Raw genomic sequence first — 24,132 nt, forward strand, 5'->3', positions numbered from 1 at the left:
AAAAAATTACCTCCCTCCCAGTAATGCCCATTTCAGCAATGTGGCATGTACCTATGTCAGGACATTGGACGTTTGTACCTTAGTAGAGGGAAGACAGACATTACTTGTAGATTTTCAAAGTGGAAATACAGTAAGTATTCTTAACAGTTTCTCATCAGTCATCATTTCATAACTCCTCTTCTTTCCACTGCTGAAATCAAGACATTTGATTGCCAGTACCTCTTCCCCCATTCCTTCTACTTGTCTGCAAAAATACATATTTGTATGATTGTCTGCATACATCATAGCTCTTTTCTCCGCCTTCTTTCTTCCCTGTAGGGAGAATATCAGGGACCTTTTCAGTTTTCCAGCAACTCTTTGTATCCTCAAGTGCTTGCCCTGTGCTGCCAGGTATATGTGTACCAAGTTGAATGTAAAGTCTTCCTATGACCACATGGAGCAATGAATGAAGTGCTGAGATTAAAGGAAACAGCAGCTCCTTCAGTGTAGGAGTATCATGAGGCGAGAAGGTGTTGTAAAATATGTTCCTCTAGTCTAAAACTGTTGCACTGGAAGAGTGAGATAACAGAAAGTTGCCTGCAGTTACATTTAATGATATATTGACTGTCAGTCATTCACAGAAAGTTGTTATACATCTCAAGCTTTGGGTTCAGTTCTTTCCCAGGGGTGTGGGGCTTATTCGGTATGCGGATCTACAGTGAAAGCACAGGCAGAGCTATTCCTCAGATGAGACGTTCTCATCTCTCGCCCTTAGTTCCTTATGGAAATAAATAAACTCCTCTTACTCTGTGTTGAACTCATACAAATTAATTTCAAAGGTACCTAGGCAAATAACAGTGTTGGGCACTTCTGTAACTTTCCAGGTATGAAACCCTAGCCTGCTGAATTGCACTGTTGTGACCTGCAAGCATCAGTGGGGCAAAACATACCACCGTGGGAAGAAAAGAGTATGAACAGTCGGTCTCCCTCCTCTTGGAGCCAAACCACTGTCACATGCTCTGCATCAAAGCCAACAAGCCACATGCCAGTTCCTGTCCTCCTTATCCCATCATGCTTTCTCATTTGCCGATTTGGCCTATTAACATAGTCAAAGTAAAAATCTTAGCTGGAAAAATGGTTTAAAGCACTCCTGATGTATGACAGATAGATAAGTAATGTCTTAATACACAGTATTAAGTATTACAAAAGGTTGCTAAGCCTCCTCTTTGCTGCAATCTCACATTTTATTTATATACACTGTGGTGTATAAATACATGCTCATATCTTAAACAAAAACACAGAAATAAAAGATGCAACAAAAAGACAAGAAATTATTTGGTACCAAGGTTATTTGGATAGCTTCAAGGACAATTCTCAGTTACCACTCTTTACGTGTCTCTCTCTACATGTTATAGTTTTTTAATAATACATAATGTTAAACCTTCTTGCTTTAAGAGCTTCTGCTTGAGGCCTTACAACATTTTCTTGTAAAAATGTTTCTAAATGATAAAATCTCCTGTAAAACTGTATTTGCACTTAGACAATTTATCAGAGAGCTCTTTGGTTATAACTGAGCAGGGTAATCTCAGGGGAAAAAAAAACTATATCACAAATGAAAGAGCCTAACACTGGCTGCTTTTTGCCCAAAATACCACGTAGTACTCTGCTACTTGTTTTAAACATGACCATGACATTCACACTAATGCCATTTTTTAAACCAATGCTTCAGACCCAGAACTATTCTTTCACTATAAATACAGAAACCCCTTTGCACAAGTGTTTAACCATCTCCACATGGTGCCCTTCAAGCCTTTTGTTGTACAGTAAAATTACAAATAAAAGAAAGACACATTTAAAGCAGCACTGTGTCTGTCAACCCTGGAGTCGAATTCCCACAATTGCTTCTTCAGGGATTATATGCTTGTTTAGCCAGTGGATGCTCTTCCCAGGGCTCCCAGTGCTATTCAGGAGTTGCCTGGAGGAAGTTACCACTTGTGCTGTGGAGTTATTTGGTGAAGTGTCCTGCTTTTCCTTCACAACCCTGCACTGCAGTATACACAAACGAATTACACACTTTGACTGCTCTTTATCTGAAAGCACTAGTTCATCACATACAAAATTACAAGTGTCAAATAGCATAAGTGTAATGAAAATAAATTTGCTTTGCCTTGATTTTCTCTTCATATTTTTGAATAGGTTATTGCACTGCATATGCTGTAATAGTACAATTTCCAATAGGCCTTGGTAACTTGTTAGTAGAGAAAAATATATTACACTGTGTGGTAATGTCTTGCAAAGACAAATATTCTCAGGGGAAAGAAAAGGAAAGAGTGATGGGTAGAAGAAATTGTAACTGAATAGGCAATAAAAATTAAGTAACTTTCAAAAGAGACCAGCGACTTAGGAAAACAGCCACAATTGGAGACAGCTTTGACTGGAGTTTATTACTAATGTACCTGCAATAATAATTTTAACAATTGCTAGTAGGTGGGATGACACAACAGTACTAATACAATTCCCAATCAATTTTCTCTCCTCCCTCTCTACCTAAATCTAGACATTAAAAATTATGCTACAGATCTGCTTTTTATTAATAGAAAGAATAATTGAAAGAATTTAAAAGCCTGGCAGACAAATTTCTTTGAAGTTTTCTGCTCTAAAGCCAAATAATTAAGTTGATTCCAACTCACTACAACGGATAGATGGGTGAACAGGGAGGCCTCTGAGTGCTTTCTTGGCATGTTGCCACTAACTGAACGGCAGTTAGTAATTAATAACCTTTATCTAAACAATAATTCATACAGGATTAAACTGCCTTACAAATGCTATGGCTTGATGCTGCTGAAATTATTATGATCTAATTTTAAATCAGTTTTTTCAATGAAATCATCCCCTGACCCCATTCTATGTGTGTATTTTGGCTTACAAGGGGGTGGTAGGAGGCACAAGGATATTTGATCTGGTGAGTCACAACACACCTACTTTTTTTTGGTGATTCTTACGTCAAACACATTACAGAGTTAAGCAGCCTAAAAATCTGCTTAATGAAGAGAAAGTTAACAGACAAAATGCCAAACTTCTGCACATTGTACAGAACATCTTTGTCAACTTCAGATAAGTAATAATGAGTATATTCATAATTCTGGCTTCCAACTGGTAAAAAAGACACCAGAAGGACAAAACCAATAAACAAGTTATATCACTGTAGGAACAAGCAGGAGGAGAATCTTGGGAAGATTCACCCACTTAAGGTCAAAACTTTTTTTTTTTTTTTTTCATTAGACTCTGGCTATTTTCATATCGATGTTGTAACTATCAACTTCACACTAAAAAACTTTGCGTTTCAGGAACCCTTCAAAAGAATTCAAGCTTTAGAGAAAAGAAGAAAACAGTAAAAGATGTGCATTATGTGCTAGTCTAGAACTATAAATTGGAATGAAGGTTTAGAAGCAGGCTTGGAAGAGGGAACTGTATATAGTGCCTCTGTATATATGTAGTCAGTACTGGGACACCAGCTTTGCTGACATACATCTTTTTAAGCAAACAGAGGCTCACATCTACCACCAATGTTATCAGCAGTACAAAAAAGCAGTCACTCAGCCATATTGAAGAAACACTGTAAAAAGAGTATCTAATTTCTTTTTTAAGTGATCTCTATTTTGGTAATCACATCTTGATAAAATGTGAGCAGTACAATTACACACTATAGATAAACAGCCTCTTTGGACCAACTTTAATTACTTCAATTTGATTAAAGAGATTTTTCTATCTGAGTTTGCACTTCAGAACATTTATTAGCTGGTTGAAAATATTATCACCTCAGCATCTAATCTGGAGAATGAAGATCCTTTTGCTTGATAGAACTGTCGCCATCTCTTTAAGTCAGGAACAACATAGCAAAAGGCATACACTAGTCATCAGAAGTCCCGGGCTGTACTGTCTGGTATCTTTCATAATACGCAATCCACACAGGTAAAAAAAGCTGTCTTAGAAGCCCAGATCCTGCAAGCAGACACTGGATTAGGAGACATAAATTTCACTATCACAAACTTTATATACTCCCTTTTAATATGGGCCATTTTTGTTCTTCCATTTCTCAGGTACACAAGCAATAACCTCAAAATGATAACCTCAACCATTTCCAGTGATGGAGAAATTAAAGGAAGCATTCAGCACTGTTTATAGCATGCCTTAGTAGCCTCTATTCATCCCTTTGGATTTTGTTTCTCCTCCTGCAGACATTTGAAATGAAATGAACAGGCAACACTGAGACAACTGCGCAGCTGTAACTCCCTGCTACTTCGTGGGGTGAGGGTGACAGTTTAATACAGGTGAGCTTTTTAGTGGTACGTTTGTTTAAGGCTCTGCAAGACTTCCCAATGAAGCCATTTCTGAGAATCTTAGGATTGCCCTACAACCAATTAAATTACCATGTTCAGCACTGCTGAAGTTGTTATCCTTCACCTTCAAAAACATGAAAAATGCAAATTAAATATACATTATATTAACTGAATAAAACATGAAGCGCTCTTGCCCTCTTACAATAATGCAGAGCAAGGAGCAAAAAGTGAATCAGGCAATAAACTTGGTCTCGTCTATCCTGTATTCAGAGTTTTACTTGGAATGAACATATCTAATTTGTTTGTACAGCTATTGAAAACAACCAGAACGTGATGCCACGGGAAGCGGGTGAAGGGAATGGAACAGATTCGTGATGCTCAGGGATGTCAAATTCTTGCTGCTAAGGTACAGTGCCTTTCAAGTGATAGCAATTATCATCCTCTGAAACATCTACTCTACCCCATCCCTGGATTTCTCAGCCTCCAACAACACACATTATGCTAAATGGCCCTCTTGGGAGCCTCCAAAACTTCTGAATGGCAAGCGGTATTAGCTCAGTCTGGGGAACGTTTCTCTCTTCTACTTAGACATCTGCATTGCATTATCATAGCCTTGCTTTTTCTGACAGATCACACAATTCGGACAGCCCTTCAGAGCAGCCCAAACTCTGATGCTGTAATCAGATAGGAAGTCTGGACTTCTGGCTGCTGCAAATAGAGACAGTGGGGAAAAAGAGCACTACTATTCATGAAAGGATGCACTTTCAGTATCTGTTTACATCATTTTCTGAAAACAATCTCATTCATCAAGGAGAAATGCTTTCAAATCAATAAAGCTAAATGTCTATAATCCAAGAATCCTAAAAGTTAGCTGAGGAAATAATTGCTAATATGCTGGTATTAAATTTTAAAATAAAACTTGAAACAGTGGAAATTTTATGCAACACTAAAAATGTTACTGTTGCAATACTGAAGGAGCGCGACCCAATAACGATAGGCCTCTCATCACTGCGGTTTCAACCATCACAAACAGAAAAATGAAAAATTATAAAGGTGATAAAGAATTAGAGGACAGGTTATAACTGGTACCAGTCAGTCTGATAATTGTGTAAGGCTGAGATAGTGTGCGGGTATACTCATGGGAAAATACATATTTTATAATGTATTTTAAAGAATACCAAAATTAGGCTTTGTATAAACTGCTATTTACCTGGAGAGGCAAAGCTACATGAAATGACAACTGTCCCTAGAGCAGTTCCTAGTAAGATCACAAGACAGTTTGTCTGTAATGGAATCTTATATAAGTTACTTATTCTGCAGAAAACTAAATGCTATCCAGAACCTCATGTTGCATAGGTAGAGAGCCAAATAGAACACTAAAACAGAAGATAGGAAAATTCCACCTCTAGGAGCACTAAGAAGTTTTCTTCTGCTCCCTCCTGACCCTCTTCTCCAAACCAGATAAGTTGTTTACACACATGAGAATATCAAGCAACAAGAAAACCAAAGCAAAGTGTCCTAAATAGTAAGGGATTTGTTTGGTTGGTTTTTGCCCCTACACATGACAATGAATCTTTGCTTCAAGTAGTCCGAAATTTGAATGCTTTAGATTCTACATGCAAGTAAATTTGTTTCAAAATAGCTATTCTTAAGTAAATATCTTTGTGGACATTCACAGCCAATAGTCTCTGCAGACTGGAAGAGACCACAAAAAGATTCAATCAGAAATAGTTATTCCTCTTTTAATTCATATCCTAGATTAACACAAATAAATTTCTCAGGGTACAAAGCAACCTTCATCCCACTTTCTCCCACTGTAGATTTCTTGTTACTGGTCCATATGACCACAGCCCTGCAGAACTGTAATGCAGAGGTCTGCCACAGGGAACATAGCTAAGGAGCACGTGCTCCTTCCAAATTTAGTGAAGTCCAGAGTACAGTTTAAAGACAAAACTTGGTTCAACTGTTTCAAGAGGCAACCAGAAACAGCAAAGGTAAACCTCATAAAACAGACCATTTAAGTTTACACTTGTATACTTATGCTCTATATAATTCTATAGCGACAGTCAAGATATGAAATCTTATTATTAAATTTAACTTACATGAATCTGGAGATAAACAATTTAAGAAATAATCAGACTGCAGCAGACTTCGAGCAAGCTCTAGGAGAATTGATGAAAAGCTACCAACAGCAGGTAAACATTTCAAAGTTCACTTTCATCCAAGTGTAACATACAACCTGGGAATCATATTTTACTTTTCCAAAAGTCTGATATATCCAAAACTGCAATCTATTCTACCTAGACATATATTCCAGCTGCCAGATGTAATGACTCTGCATGACGGACACTTCTGCCAAGTAATTTTTATGCCAGGTAAAGCTTTAGGAAATTTCTATTTCAAATGCTCAAGTTACTGCTACAATGATAGGTTTAACTGAAAAGATTATTGATGCATTTTAAGATCACATCATGTATGTTCTTGTAGCCCTCGTAACTATAAGAATTTTATTACAGCTTAATATCCTGTATGTACCTACACACACCTCTACCCAAAACTATTCTTCTGTTTTTTTTTTTTTCTAACTGCAGTACTTTCTTTCCCATTAATGCATTGCTAGGTATAAATACCAAGAATTTATACAGATGATCGATTTGAAGAAATATACTCAGATTCCTTATATTAGCTGAAAAATGCAAACCCATTCCTTTCTTGCAATGTCACTGTTCAGGCTTTCTGCAGAGTCCAACAGAGGTTCCAGACATGGGTTTCTACTCAATTCCTGTTTTGAAAGTGAGAGCTAGAGAATCAGGCTTAAAGCTTTCATATCTGTTTCTGTGATCTATACACCATTTAAAAAGACATAACACAACCCCATGGGAGATAGCTTTTCAACTCTATTAACAGAATTTGGGAGTCCTCAGTAGAAATTGAAAGAAAAAAAGAGATCCCGGGTTAGACAGCCACACTAGACTTAAATTATTCAACCCATGACAGGTAGGTGCATTTCATATTTTTCTAAAGGTTTCTTTCATTTTCCATTACAAAACAAACAGATACGCAGATGTATTTTAGACCTTGGAATGATATAATTTACTCTTGCTTGATAAATATTTATAGTTAAAATAAATTTGGTTAATTTTGCGTAAGTTCTTCTGTGTGTCACAACTGAGGTCCTCAGAGGCTGCAATCCTTTCTTCTCCAGGTTCCACAAAGAAACAGAAAGAAATAGCACAGGTTTTTTTGTACGCATGAGTATTTCTCCAGCTTTTCCGTAGTCTTTATAGAATACAGGTCTCTACAGAACATAGATAACTATTTAGTACTAAACTCTTCTGCCTTAATTGAAAAGTGTTAGCCCCTTCAATAGCCACATGCAAACACCCCAATACTTCTAAAGCTCTCCAACTCTGCAAAGTCTGAACAGTAGTATGTGTGTAAAGACTTACACTTATCTTTTGAAATCAAAATGGCCGGCGTAATTCACCTCAAGAAACAGAGCAATTTGAAAAGCTGGAGAAAGTGATAATTTCCTAGATAAGAAAACTTTCATTCACTCTGTAATCCTGCAGCTGAGTAGCAAGTAGAGATCTCCTGTGATGCAGAGATATCACCAAAAACTGCATTCAAAATCTCTTGCTTCCAGCTGGGATGCTTGTTTCTCAAAAATGTACAAACCCTCTTATATAAGTAAAATGAGTCTTGCAATGAATCCTACACTGCTTCCCAGGTGGCTCCATATCACCAGTAATGGTCAAAATCTGAGGAGGTTGCAGGTAAGGAAGACTTCAAGCTATTTTTATTGTGCTACGGTCAATAAACACCTACATTTTTGTTTAATTTGCTTCTGCATCTTCTAGAAAGCATTAAAAAAGCCACCATGAACGTTTTGCATTTGCCCTTTGGACAGTTTATCAAAATCTCTAGCATTAACACCACTGCATTCTAACATGCATGATATTAAGCACATTCGGAAAGGCACTAACATCTTTAAATGTTACTTTCACATTTTTCACTTTGTACCATCCCTCACTATTTTCCTACACATCAGTGGCACAGTTCAGCTTGTCAATCTATGAGAAAGAAATCTTCTCTAAAAAAACCATGATGGCAGTCTGTCTCATTTGCTACTTTGCTTCTGTTGCTTTTTGACAGACCTTTCTTAAATGTCCTATATTTCAGCTACTTTTACTAAGATTAAACACCCCTTTGAATTGTGAAGAATCTGAGTTGAACTCTGAAATAAATTCCACTGAAGTGTAGCACCCACCAAGATCTCATGCAGCAAGAAAACTTTGCAAAACACAAATACTACAGTAAGCTGATAACTTATGTTGATTCCATTTTGTTTCTATTATTTTTAGCCTTAACTTCGAATAAAATCACAACAGACACATTGTTGCATCCATAGATTTTTTACATGTAATATTTTCCAACTTGCTATTGTGCAACTGATCTCACTGAAGTTATCTGAAAGAGTTGCTGAGCCTGGTGCTTCCAAGCATGAGTAACCATACTGATTTTCAGAGGTAATTTAGAATCTGGAATTTTTATTCTTTCACAATGCCAGCTAAAGCTAAGTATTTCTGTTCTAGATTCCTGTATATTCCTGCCATAAAAACTGGCCAGATAAAAACAAGCAATGTCAGAATTAACCAATGACCAGCCAGAAATAACCAACAGGAACAAATTGGGCAAGGAGAGAAAAGTGGATATGTTATGGTCACCCCTTAAAGAAAAGCTCAACCAGTTCTCTAGAATTTATTTGTGGAGGAGGATACTATGGTTTAGCAATACAAGAAGCATTCACATGAATAAAAACTACTCAAAGTTCTGCTTTTCATTATCAAATCAAATGTGAAATCACTTACCCACAGACAGTTCTGAACTTACTTTTTATGCTGTAAAATAAATTACTTCTTCAGTTTCAGATAAGAAAACAGCATCTGCTGATTCATAGCAGCTTCTAACTTTCCCATAAAGTTAGATTGCACATGAAATGAATGTCTGAAGAGCAGAAAATCACCCAAGGAGAGAGGAGAAATGTATGTGAACTGGCAAATCTATTACATGTATCAACCTAGTTTAGGGACTTGACACAAAAGTCAGAGTTAGAAATTCCTGAGATACGATCTTGGCACGGTCAAATACATTTAACAGGTACATTTCATTTAAAAAAAGCAATCTGAGCTTTGGAACTAGTTCTGCTCAAATTCCAAGGAGTCTTGGGATTACAGCACTTGCTAAAAAGCAAGTATCTTAACACATTGCCTTTCTTGCTAAGTTTATTGAAAGGAGGAGGAATAGAGACTAGCCATACCCAGCCCCATTTGTCACATCCACAACTGCCTTTTATATGTGGAAACCAATTCTTAAAGAATTTTGATGCTACATAACACATCGCAACCTCTCAAAATATTTTTGATGGCATCTTGTCTGCGAAGAATCAGAACCTACCTCAAGCAAGCCTTACTGACCTAAAGGCTCGGCTGGCAGAAGGTTTAAGTAGCACTTTACATGAGCTAAGACTGCTTATCCTCCCTTCTGACACAAAAAACCCCTTCACAATAAATTTTAATAATATAGTTTCAGGCATGAATTGATGAGGGTCAAGAGATCTATGCAGAGAGAAAAAAACAAAACACTGTTACAGAAATTCTTCATGGTGTACTGCAATATAAACAACAAAATGTTGATTTCCTCCAAGGCACTCCAAAAAAGAAGTTGACAAATATTGAAAAAGAAGTATGTTTTATGCTTAAAAAATTGTGAATTGAGTGTGACTCATAGGGCCAAGCAATAACTGTGCATGGGCCATGCTGACCTTCTTTTAAAAGGTTAATCCTCTAAATAATGAAAGTCAATGAAAAAAGAATGTTCCAACTACAGAATTCCTGTGAACTATCAATATAATGCTCTTACCTGGTATTGAAAGATACAATCTGCCTGTTAAGAAGGAAGTTGCTGTTACTAGCAAAGACTGCAAAGAAAAGTCTTGCTTCCTGGAATACAGAAAAATGCTTTTCTGAATAATTATATATTTTTTTTCAAGATAAAGTAGAACAGTACATCTTTTAATGCCATAGGTGAACTAAGACAGCAAAGAAAATTACTTTCAGACATCTTAAGTTAGTGTTTTCAGAGGTTTGTTTGCACTCAGCTACTACTATTCTAAATCAAGGTCACTGTGTTTGTCTAACACAACCAAGTTAGGCAAAGTACTACTTGCTTCTGTCCTGCACAGGTATCTCTAGACTCTCTCCCCTGTCATCAGAGGAAGCAATTTCTACCCCGTGATGTGTGGAACTCAACGAGCCAAGCACAGAGAAGAGTATGATTTTGATCCATCGGTGCCAAATTAAGATAGAATGAAAAGTATATAAAAGTACATAAAAAAAGAAAATATTGGAGAGGCAAGAAAACCAAGTGGAAGTTGTGTTCTTCCTTTATCTACACCTATTGACTCCCTTTTCCTTTCTTCTATCAGAGAATTAGGATTAGCAGAGTTCAGGAAGAAACTCAAATATCATATGTTTCAAGTAGAACTACCAAGCCTTTTAACAAGTGTCTTCACAAGTCCGTCTCTTTGCATCAGCTCACACTTCAGATTGCACCCATTAGAGACCACGTTAGCTGTTATAATCTAGGTGGGTTTTTTTTGTTGTTTTTTTTTAAACTCCTTCTGGTAGTCTGAATGGATTTTATCTTCTCCAAACATTCCTCTTCTCTGTTCAGGAAAAAAAGTTTTGGCACCCCTTTTCACCGAAACGGCAACCTCAGAAAGGCAGAAGTCTTCTCTTAGTGCAGGTGGCTTCTTCTGCATTTGACCAATTAACAACTGTTTGCTTTCTGCTTCTGGCACACAGCATTACAGCAAAGCTGGTCCAACATCTGGCTGCACCTGGAAGGGAGGATCATGCTCCCTTCCTCTGCCCTTTGCAAGGGCTGGCTATCACTAGGCTTGCCACTGAGCTACAACTTGGTACTAAAGAGACATAAGATAACATTTTTGAAAAAGAAAGCAGCTTCTTGCTGGCTTTCTTTCCTGCACCAGGTCACGAAGGGATGGGATGAACATACATTGTTTACCTGTAACATGAAACTGCAATTTCTGAGTACAGCTCTCTGCTACTTTGTGATGACCGAGCCCAGTACATCATAATCCTCTTGCCATAAAACATAGTGTCAGAAGCAAAACCTCTGTAGGCTTTTACTTATTTAGCTGTGTTTTGTGGCCTGGCACTCTGGGAGATTCGTTGTGATTTCAGACTTTTTTCCAGATATCACAGGGCATGGCCATGACCTGCAGCCACATTTTCTGCTTCCAGCAATAGCAGAGGAGCTATGGCCACCTGGCACAGTCATTTGGGCAACCAGAGGGGCAGGATGCAAAAATGCTGCTAAGATCTACAAGTTTCTGGAGAAAATATGCCCATAAAGGAAACAAAATAATGAATACTAGCTGTGAAAGAAAATTAAGTCACTGATTTGGGATTGCTTAAATATATCCCTGCTCAGGAAAGCCTTTAAGCAGGTGCTTAATTTCCACATGAAGTTAAGTCCCATGTGTTAGTTCTTTATACTCTCACATAAAGATCCCAACCCCAAAACCCTCTTGTGTATCAACAGCACATGAGAGGCTCTGCAATGCTCCAGTGTCTATTCCAGGCTCAGAGTAAATGTTTTCTGATAACCATCAACACTACCTGTTGCATCTCCCCCCACCAGTGCTCCACTTAACCACTGCACCCTTCAGAGTGGCTTGGCTCACCTCAATACTCTTTCAGACTACACAACAAAGAATTGCAAAAGATTGGATTTTAAGGAGAAAAAAGTTTTAGAAGGGCTAGTAATCACAGAAGCTAAAGGCATACCGCCAAACAGAATGAACATTACAATCTCACAGCAGACATCCTTTCAAAAAGATAACATGAAAGATTATGGTTTTCTGATATGATTAGTGTTTTAATAAAAAACTGCCTAGTTTCAAAATCTGTCCTTGTAACTGCTCTCTTTTGCTCAGATAATTTTTCATAAATTGGTATTTAGTCAAAATTACTTCGTAGTGTACAATATAAAGGGTCTAAGTAAGAGGGAACAAAGCTAAAATATAATTAATTTCCACATCTAAGAGAATGACCTTCATAATTCACTTCAGGCTTCACCTCCAGAGTGTCATGGCTCATTTCCTCATTATCAGAATTAGATTTTAAAACACTAGTGTCCTCCATAAAGTACACTTTGACTCTGATCATATACATAGAGAGGAGTATGTTTAAAATTGTTTGAACCACATAAATACGCAATTTCCTCAAATACAGATCAGTGTACTTACTAAGAATGCAGCCTGTGCCCAAAGAGCTAACAGGTTACAACAACACAAAAAAAGCTTGTAAATTAAACAAAAGATATTTGAGAAGGGAAAGAAGAGCAAGGAAGACTCAAAGGGGAGAATTAACTTAATTAAGCAATTAATTAATTAACATTAATTAATTAAATTGACTTTTAGACAAACACAGATATAGATGCATACAGCAAATACAGCTCTGTACGCAGTCAGATATGTATTTGTACCTAAACTGTCAGGTGAAACAAAGACTTAGTGACTTTTGCTAAATTCAGAGAATTTTATCAGGAAAAGCAAAAGCAAAATCCCTAATTAACATTATTTTACAAGAGGACTTGGGAGGACTCCATATAGCAGAAAACAATCGAATGCAGCGGTTTATTGCTGGGTAGTTGCCACACCTGACGCAAGCTGGCAGGCTGAGAGGCCTATCTGGGAATATACATTCCTGGTTGGACAGTGATGATTGACTGCTGTAGTGATTCTAGTGGACATTGCTTCACAAAAAGACGGGGAGGAAATCCGGATAGGGTGTCCATTACTTAAGGAGATTACTTTGGGGGACTGATAGCCTAGGGTGCTAGCTAAATAATTGGCATCTAGGAAGACGAAGCATCTCTCATTTGCTTTGTCTCTATACTTCTGTTTGTTAAAATACTCCAAAAGCCTTCAGGCACAGTGGCTTTAAACATTTAAATGTACTACTGATATTATTTAATCACATCACAATTTGTATAGTTCTCTTAAAAGTAAACCACTGGCAGTGTGTCAGAGTACATTAACACGGCAGACTGAAGCACCATGTTTAATGTATGAAAACATACATCGGGCACTTGTGAACTGCAAGTGAAAACGTGCATATTGCAAAATCAGAAATGATCCAATCTGGATTTAAAGTGTTAAGTACTGCAGAATATCAGCCTATCTAGCTGCTCCTATAGTAATGTGATAAAATTCACTCTGCACTCCACCACCCACCAAAGGGCATCACACTCGTCCAGTTATTTATTCATTTATTTGATTTTCCTTTTTAAAAGAGGCAAAGAGGTTAATAACCTGACTCACAGTCACATGCTTTTTAAGCAAAAACCTGGGAAGGAAATTCTTTCAAGCCTATTAAAATTTCTGTCTGTCATTTGAAAGTGGAAGCTCTGATAGAAATGTCAAAATCTGCCATAAAAATTAATGTTTAGCCAAACTTTGGCAACTGGCAATGGCAAATGGCATCAGTGTTAGGAAAATGACTCTTGCTGTTTTAAAGTCATGAGAAAGCAGAAGGAAAAAAAGACTGCAGAAAGGCAGTGGGGTACGTAATGCAAACTCTGAAACACTAGTCCTTGGTTTGATGTGTAGTCCTACGCAAATACCTCCAGCCATATTGTTGCATCTGAATGCTGTGATGCAGCCAAGTGTAACAGTGGGATGCTATTGGGTTTCCCGGTCACCTGCAGAAAAGTGGTTTCCATACAAACACTAATATTCTCTCCTTGAACCACAACAAAGTCATGCACCAGTCACAAAGTATATGTTCACTGGGTTGTAGGTACTCTGTGAGACAACATGGATAACAGTAACTAAAAAGATGGCAGGATCTTGCCCTAGCCTGCACTGTAGAAAGCCTTTTTTCCCCCTTTGGCTCAGTGATTTGGAAAGCATATGTCAGAAAAGGCTCTTCAACTGCACTACTATCTGTAGTTTAAAGTTTTTAGGTTTGCCGTCTGCAAACACTAAGGACTGCTGAGCTTTGCACCTCTTTTCCTCAAACCATGTTTCTCACATTGCTTAAACTACCCTGGAGAAATCCATTCTTGATGGACTGAATTTTATTTTTTTTTTAATTTATTTGGATTTGGGGAGAATTTTTGGAGCTGAAGGATAACGGATTTTTTTTATCTTCAAGTACCTGGAAGTCCACTGCAGCTTACAGCTGCCAGAGTTTGCTTTCACACTGGAAACAAAGATAATGGAAGTTTTCTTGCAACTGGAGAAAACATTAGTACAGAAAGAATTAGGAACTAGGAAACATTGGAGCTCAAAATTCAAAGACTGGAGAGTGGTGGAAGTCTTGTAATTACTGTAACTGCAGTAACAGTATGAGGCCTTACTCAAAATAAATCTGATCCCCTTTTACAGTTTGCAGTATGCTCTGGGTAGATTATTTCCAGCAAAGGAAGGTCACAATAGCTTTGAAATCATTGCTGAAAATGTGTTAAATATGCATCCTGCTTCTCGTAAACTAAGCCTCTATTACACATCCCTTTTCTATATCAGTCAATGCTCACTCTTCCCTTCTCCCTGATCTTCTCCCATGCAACCACTGTCTTCCCAACTGTCATGATGTTATCACCAGCGTTTTAAAATCTTTTTTCTTAAGCTGCCAACACTTAGATCTCCAATTTGCATAAATGTGCCACAGGAGTCCGATTGATTTTGTGGGGCTAGCAGGACTAAAATGAGAACAAAGCCTGTGTAGGTGTACCAGGCTTCTCACCCAGCACGTTGAGAACAGGGCAGGCAGAGTGCCACCACTACTGGTACATTATGTGCATGCACAGAAGATAGGTAATTCAAAAGATTTTTTGCCATATTTTCTGAAATATTGATGATACAAGCAATTTGCAATTGCAAACATTTCCAACAGTTTCTGATTTTACAATGGGATTTTATATCACTATTGAAATGCTTCTCCTCCTCTTCTCTCTTAACTTTTTATAGTTCAAATCCTAGCTGAAAATGATTTTTTTCTTCCTCAGTATCAGTAATATCGTTTCATGTCAAAATCCATTTTATTGGAAAATAAGAAAGCAAACCTGGAATGAAATGGAAGGGCAGTGAAGAAGTGCAACCCTGTAAATGTTTAATCTCAAACTGAACATGGACTGGTTAATAAACAGCACAAGGAAGGCTGAGAAATTTAAAGAAATAAGTGATACAAAGTGAAAGGAAGTTCAGCAGCCCATGAAATCTGTGGATTTAAACAGGTTTCTACTACAGCAATAAGAGAAATGGGAAAGGACAACCTTATTACATTCATCTAGTCCCAAAGGCCAAAGCAGATGTATCCATCAGGCCATAATTTCTGACCATAAAACTTTGCTTGAATAAAATCCTGCATGTGACCTTCATACGTATTGCTGCCCTACAAACCTCTCTTACTCTACAGCTGAATCCCATTTAGTTATGACTCACTGCCTTATTTACTTCACTGATCACAATAAGCTTTCAAAAGCCATTACGAAGGCTTGAGTTGGTGTCTGTAAGCATACTCTGGTGACTAACCTGAATGACAAAAAGGTTGGTTTAAAAAAAAATAAAAATAAACCCCACATATATATGATTGCAGTAGGAAAACTTGTCAAACAAAGCTGATTTCAAACAGCATCAGTAAAATCTATTTGTCATGCATTATAGGTAGCCTATAGAAGAAAACATTGGATCACTATAGAGATATTATTTAAGATAGCTAAAATGTGATGTCGAAAAAGGAGGTAGGAGAAGGGAGCAGGATAAAAAAAAATATCGGCACCAAATAGAAAGAAAATGTTTGCCATGAGGTTTACAATATTGGCAATGGATCTCTGAGGACCCTACACACCTTTGGACGTGGGTCCTGCTGAGTTCTGACAACCCTCCAGATGCTGCGGATGCCTCAAGCACTGCAAACACCTGCAGAGTTTGCTCCATAGCTCTTGGCATGCAACTGGAAATGGCAGCATGGGGGGTGTAGAAACTGTGCTGCCCAAGGAGGCAGATCAGCACAAGCCAAGGTATTACTTCTGGTTCCAGTTACCAAAGTCCCCCCTTCCTTCACTTGCCTTGCAACAAGAATTATGGCAGACAATAACACCTGCATCAATGGAAAACACCTTCCCTCAAATATAAATAAATCAGTATTGCAAGAATACAACTTTGTGGAAAATGTGTAGACGACAAGGAGGGTTTAGGGAATCATTAGCAGTAGATTGAGACAGATATTTAGTAGTCTGTCTACCAAGGTAACTCAGCAGAGAATCCCACAAAAACGCACAGACTATTGCATATTTTGCATTAGCCATTCATCAACCATATGATCGTATTACTTATGAGAAATTAAGGATTGGAGGAAATAGCAGGCTTTGAACCATAAATTTAGGCTTTAATTATTAGTGTGTTGAAGTAAACACAAGAATAATAAAAGTAAGGGAAAGATAAGAGAACACGATTTTCTGACAAACAAGAAAGAAGTGATATATTTATTTCGACCAAATTTCCCAGTGAGAGAAAAAATCCCCAGTCCATTAAAAAGACATACAGACACATGACTCTTTTCAAAAATAATTATAGTTTAAGTATAGTGTAGAACTCAAAACCTTTTGAAAGCCTATCCCACCCCTCTTTAAATATCTCTGTAAATTTAAGTGTCATAGGAAAAGAAATAAAGTTTATGCTATTATATAGTATTATTGCCACTAGTATGCATCTGGCATCATAATTCCTTGTTTTGTAGTGTTAAAATACTGACTTGCTACCATGCAAGAACTGACTGTCCCTAATTCCTTCATTGTCTGGACAAAAACCCCCTTAAATTCCTGTTTTCCCTTTGTAGCACTTGATATGGACACAGCATAAAAAAGCCAACCACAATATTCTTCCTCTCTCAACCACACAAGCACACAAATATTTCGAGACATCACATAAAAGAGTATTATCAATATTGTGAAGTACTTTGTATCAGAGGAAGAAAGGAAGAGAGGAAGGAACATGCCATTCTGGGCATTACCACAAGGTGTGTGTCACTGACACATCTCAGCAACCGGGCTGCAGCTTCTGTGAGGGCCTGGTATGCACCATCCACATGCCTCAGCCACCCTTTTCAGCCACTCTCCTCCTCTGCAAACTCTCCCCTGCGCCCATCAGGCTGGAGCTATGCACACCAGGCCATGCACCTCGCTGGTCCTCATCCCAACCTACCTACTGGGCTTGCCCTGGACTTGCCTCCCCCCTCGCAGGGCAACCACAACCTCATCCCATCCTGATGGGTGCCCATGCCACCCCACGATGTTGACAAGCAAATGTGAGTCGCACAGGAAACCGCACGCATCACGCTTGCTGCTGGCCCTCTCCGACAGAGCATATATTGAAGGGGAGAAAAATTTCCCTAACTTAAAGAAACTCAATTTCACCTCTTATTTCCATGCACTAGACCATACCTATACATTGTCCCTGAGGGCACTTCCAGTGATATTATTGGGCACGTCATTCACAGCTCTTCTAGGATAAAACCACTCAGCTTTGCAATACAGTCTTATCGCTCCAATCAGAACCCTTAATGAGATGCCCTAAGGTACAAATGGAAGACATTTCAGGGCACCATAATAATTCATAAAAACAGTTTCAGAGGGAAGAGCAGTAAGTACTGCAGAGCAGCCGATCCGCTCAAATTCATTATCTTTACATCCCAAAATCAACACTAAGTATCTGAGTGTTCCTTGTTACATTGTTTGGGAGTTACTTGCTAATTTTGCTAATAAAATTAAATAAAAGGTAGCAATAATACATGCTGTCCACTACTGCATCATTATGAAAAATAAATTTGTAAATATCTCCTCTGTATCTAATGTCCTGTTTTCTCAGATCTTTGTTCATGACTTCTTGGTTTTTTGAAATTCAAAATGCTAGGCAAGTTTAAAAACCTTCTCTATTCACTAAAAGGGGCACATTTTAGATAAATTTAGACCAATTTTGTTATTATTATGGTTCTAATGCTTTAAATTAACATTTTACCAAACATTAAAAGCTCTTTTTTTTAAAGGCTATTCTGTAGTTTAGACAAGATGAAAAAAGTCAAAACCATAAAAAAACCCAGATATTGTGAACTAAAACAGAGCAAACATCAAGCAGTTTATATAAAAATATTATAAATAAATAGTAGAATATAATAATAAATAAATAATATCGTTTTTGCACGTTAGGCTCTACCTGATGGCAGAGGCCATGATACCTCAGACTCATATTAGTGTTGTTATGCTTCCGAGAAAAGGGTCGTGCTGGCATGGAAATGGCAAGTTTGGGCATACTGAATGCTGTACACATTTAAAAACCATGAGATTTAGCCGGTAGTATTTCTTTTACAAATGGAATACAGAAATGGCCTGAGTGTTTAAATTCTCTTTTTCTTGTGTTTAGTATAGTGCACTTTGGCTAAGTGTTTTTCCAAGGGATAAACCATGAAATATGTGGCAACAATTATAGAGGTCCCCTTCCCTGCTACTAACACTTGTAAGAAATCCAATTAAGAACAGGGGCAAGTGATATAAAGATGTATAGGAAAGGAGAAAGTGAGGAAACTGGTGCAAAGTAATTGAAACATTACAGTGCAGCTTATGCCTATATTCAGTTAAAACACATTAAAAGAAAACACATTAACTGTGGCAAAATAGTTCAACAAGCAAAATTTCAGATATATGCATACAAAAGATGCAACCTTTGTTCTTCACTCAAATTATGTCAAACAAAACACAGGGCACTTAAAAGATAGTGAATATGAGGCTTCGATAGCCATATAGCTGTATTTGATCATGCATTTACAAGAAACTGGTTTTACTGGCAAATACTTTCTTGAACTCATCAATATCACAACAGAACTTTCACCCCCAATACATGGTAATAAAATTTATGTCAAATCTAGTCCGTCACATTTCAAATATTGACTACACCAAGATATTTTAAAAAATTACAAATGTAACTTTTGCAAATTATAAGTAATTGAATATTGAAATATTGGGTCATTAACGTCTTTGGAATGCTCTACTTTACTAGACACTCCTACTTGAAGTTAGAAATAAATAAGTTGCTTAAAACATCTTTCTGTGAAATAATTTGCTAAGTTTCAGTGTTAATCAATGTTAACCACAGAGCATCAGCTAACATTATCCATCCTGGATGAACTGGAAAAAAGCTTAAATACTAACAGTGCAGAAAGTATCTAAAAAAAGATTGACCTCACTTACCCATTTTCCCCTGCTGGATTCTAAAAGTATCCAATAGCTTCAGTTTTTATGTTGGCCTTTTCAGATTCAAATAGATTGAATTGATTCTGATTGGAATACTTTCAAAATCACTTCTTTTTCTGCCTCAGCGTTATCAGGCTCAGACTGTAACGCTTCTCATTACGCAGGTCTATTCACTTGTAAAACTTAACAAAACAAAAAAATTCCTACATTCTCAAAAATGAAGAATGTCAATGATAAAAAATTGTCATATAAGCATTAAAGACCTTTTCATTAACATTGCCTTTTCAATGGTCCTTTGAAGCAAAACAGGTATTGACCTTTGACTTCACAAGTATCAGAGCAACTGTTTGCAAGTTCGCTGCTTAAATCTCAAGTTCTACCTCAAGTATCAATACGGAGCCAATAAGGATATAGAAAGTCATCAAAATTTTGTTTTCTTGTTAAGAAAAGTTTAATAATATACCTACAATAAACATTATCTGTGACAGAAGTTAGTGTGCCAGAACAGCAAAGAAATAACGTACGCTTAGGAAACAAGTTTGAATCCATATTTCTAAAGACTTCATATAGCTGTCTTTCCAGACAACTGCTCAGTCACACCAGCGATTTACTAATCCAGCTCAGAGGGATTTCAAATACTGACTCCTGTTATCATCCTACTGCTATCACAGGAGCCCAAAGCAACACCCTGATCTGTTGTCGAATAATTGGGGAATAACAAAGGATGGACTGAGTACAAAATCATATTGGATACAGGTGGCTTTCTGAGTCATCAGGTTATCTCTAATTCCTCCTATAAAATAGGTAACTTCTTCAGGTGTACGTTCTGAAAAGGTTATCCACACAACAACCTATGGTTTCCGACTAAGTGCTGTTAGCTGCACAAAATTAAACTGAAAAGTAGCATTAAGAAGTCATAAAGTAAGGGCTATTGGTTTGACAATAACTTCAAAACAGCCTGCAAAAGAGGGAAGATGTAGGCAAACTGTGTCTGACTTCTCTACCATTTTTCAAGAGCCTTTACTTACAAAATAGATAAAAGCTAAGTTTATAGCTTGAAGTCACTAGACCAACACAAACCATAGTAGCTAAATCCAAATTTAAATGCAATAACTTAATATTCTATATAAAGAGAAGCCAACAAAAATTACAAATTTCTCATAAAGCTAGGAAGCTGTCAGGGTAGCATTTTGCATACGTCTGCAGAAACAAGCGCAGGAAATCTGTTTAGATGTCCTACCTTCTTGAACCGCCTGAAACGGATTGTTGCCATCCACAAATGTCACTGAACATGTGATTTTCTCCGTTTGTAAGATTTCATCATTCTGGTTGAGATCAGCAACTGCCATTCGAAAAACTTCCTCATCTTTTTTGGCAGATTCATCAAAAATTGCCCCTGGGGGGGGGGGGGGGAAAAAAAAAAAAGAACAAAAATCACATTGCACCTTTCACCTGCAGTATCCCAAAGCATTAATCATAAGCACTTAAGACATTTTAAGCTATAACATCATCCCTTTGCTCACTCCTAAAGAGCGGTTCTCTCAACATAGAGCCCAGAAGCTACTTCACAATATACAGAATTTCTACATTTTGAAATAATTTAAGACATAAAGTGAAGCATTGATTCCAGCTAGAAATATTGGGGAAATCTAGTTAAGCACAAAACAAATTATCTGTATAGGAACATGGCCAAGAAGTGAGAACTAATCACCTTTCCAAACATGCCATTTAATATATTGAATGACTGCAACGGGCTAAGATATGCATTCAACATCATGTCGCGTGACAATTAAAAAATATAAAGTTCAAATGAGGTGAGAATAAGCCTAAAATGTTTGCAGCACTAGGAAAATGAGTTAGAATTGGCAATCATGATCAATAGACAGGTCAGCAGCCGATATAAACTATTTCAGATCTAAGTCCTATTGGATTTAAAAACAACCACTCCAGCTAACTGTCTGACTCTTGAAGTCAGTAAATTAAGTTCAAGCGGTTAATTAAAATAATTTATGCCTTTATAAATCTGACAGAAAGTGACTGTTCTGCCTTTTTCCCTAAAACATTCAAGCAGAGCATCGTAAACAGGAAACCATTAAACTCAGGAGGAGTTGGCAGAGTGAGGGTGTCCAACCCTTGCACAGCCAATTCTTCAGATGTGTTGAAAAAGAACTCCAAGGCTAAACCAAAGATTTTAGCTTTTTTTTTTTTTTCTGTCTTTAAACTATAGTGTCACTTTTAGCATCACTAATTTCTGATTATTTCACATTTGCTTCTTGAATGAAGTATTTATGCAGAGGTGGCTCAAATGACACTGTTATAGTCCTATGAAGAATGCTATATTGTTTAAAACCCTCAAATTAGTGCTGTTAGATTTTCAAGCACCTTTAAACCTTTCATTGCCAGGCAGTAGATTAAAGAGACAGAAGGGACACTTCAAGAACAGACTTTTGAAAACTGTATTTAATCATTATAAAATTTCTTCAGTTTTCAGGTTTACTTATTCTTGAGTGTTTGTTGCTAATAAAAAACACAACTAAGGCAGTGTATGTGGCGAAGGCAGCCAAAGATAATAGAAAATGCTGATCACTGATGATTTCAGGTAAATACCTGCAATCAGTGCTGAAAAGAACTGAAAAAAATTCATTTACAGGAAATGGCTACTTTAAGAGAAATAAACTTCATAGACAGTGTTTATTGTGTTTTTCTCACTGACCTCCAACACTTATCTCCCTGCCAGCACCACTCATCCTACATGAGCGTCATCTCTTCCTACAATCTGACCGCTTTGACTCCAGCATTTTCCCTCCTGAAGCTGCTGCCATCTGGAACAGCTGTTCTTTACCTCTCCACCTCATTCACCTGTCATCTCTGTGCAAATCTCAGCTGAAAACATTCATTTTCTCCCTTGCCCCAATTTCTTTTTCCCTTGTTTTATTTAGCTCCATAAAAAAAAGTCACACATGGCCAAGAATACACTTGGTACGCAAGATGCTGCAAACCATGCCTTCTCCACAAAGACAACTATTTGTGTATCCAGGTAGCATTTAAGGGTACAAAAGACTTTGTCCAATGATATACCTTAAAGCATGTAACCTTACGGAACAGTTCAAACCAAAACCTCACGTACTTTGTTTTGGGGATACACCTATACTGATGATGATGACATAGCCCAGCAAATATTGTTAAACCTCTGAAGGAACAATTTTACATGGCTACTAAGTAACAAGGTTAAAATGGGGGGGGGGGGAAGTTGGAAAATAATGATAGTCATTAGTCAAATTCTATCCCTGTAGAGTAATTCTGTAACAAATGCCACACTGAAAAGAAGTGAGCAGGCACAGGTTTCATGCTCACACACAGGGCAGCTGTTGACTGTGTTGCAGAACAGCATGGCAAACCAAAGACCTTCCAGCCAACACTGCAGAGTACAGCTTCTTATTCTACAGCTAGGAAATATCATCTTAAGCCTGGCTTTGTACCCCAGAAAATCCAGGTTGTTTACTGAGTAGAGGATACAGAAAAGTCCAAGGTATCTAGTGCTTCCTTTGCATGTGCCATCGCAAAAATCCCCTTCAGCCCCATAGCCCTTCCACTGGGCAGCAGAGAACTGCTCCCAAGACAGTGCATTTGCCAGTCCAGCATCAAGTTTCTCAAGAGATGAACCTTCCTGAGAATCTTTCTTGTTTCTTTCACGCACGGACATTCCTAATAAACTCCTATGCTTCTTCTCCCATTTCTCAGCCTGGCTCAAATCCTACCTCTGACAGCATCTGGACATACAAGGAACTGGATTAGATGAAACTCCATGCAGCCTTCGCAAACAACGCTCTTTCCCTCTGTAGTACAGTCACTCCAGTTTTGCTCTGACCACTGTTTATTTCATTTACGCCTCCGTGTATCAGACACAAATTTCAAAATTTCTCCTCTAACCAATACTACATCTGACATTTTAAACAAGCTTCCTCACAGAAATGAGACATTATCCATGCTCTAGTGTAGGAGCATCTCCATAGGTAAAACAAATATATAGGTGAATTGCAAAAAAAGTTGTAACCGTAGTTCCCACCTGAGCATTCTAGCAGGAATTAGATTGTATTTCTTCAGAAACTAAGGCCTCAATCATTAGAGTATCTAACTTAGCCACACAAAAAGCATGTTAAGATATAATAAAGATGGCAATGTTCCTTTCAGGAGATGGCAGTGCACAGCAGCACATGCATTAGACTTTAAACAGTGATAAGATAAATTTTATTTCATAACTGATTCTCAAGGTTTTATTTCAATTATTAAGTAAAATTGGAAAACTAAAAAACAAAACAAAACACAAAACCCCTGAATCATTTGGAATTGTTCCTATTTTCATATATACATTTTTAGATCCCTGTGTTTTATTTCAACTATATTCCATGTGTCTATATATCTCTCTACATTACATAGGTTGGGGGGCTACTATTTTTGTTTGTTTCCTAAAAGA

At 37.5% G+C, this 24,132-nt stretch overlaps 1 protein-coding gene across 2 annotated transcripts in view; it reads right to left on the minus strand.

Annotated features, from left to right (window-relative positions):
- The window catches only part of GRID2 (glutamate ionotropic receptor delta type subunit 2), a 737,357-nt gene that overhangs the window by 565,746 nt on the left and 147,479 nt on the right, over positions 1–24,132 (minus strand). For both annotated transcript variants that reach the window (XR_011324830.1, XM_069784511.1), the window contains exon 2: positions 20,899–21,054. Coding sequence is in view for 1 of the 2 variants with exons in the window: in XM_069784511.1 (XP_069640612.1) it covers positions 20,899–21,054 (156 nt within the window). In the remaining variant the exon portion in view is untranslated. The remainder of the gene's footprint in view (positions 1–20,898; positions 21,055–24,132) is intronic.

The sequence above is a fragment of the Haliaeetus albicilla genome, chromosome 1 (genome assembly GCF_947461875.1).
Source record: "Haliaeetus albicilla chromosome 1, bHalAlb1.1, whole genome shotgun sequence".
NCBI lineage: Eukaryota > Metazoa > Chordata > Aves > Accipitriformes > Accipitridae > Haliaeetus > Haliaeetus albicilla.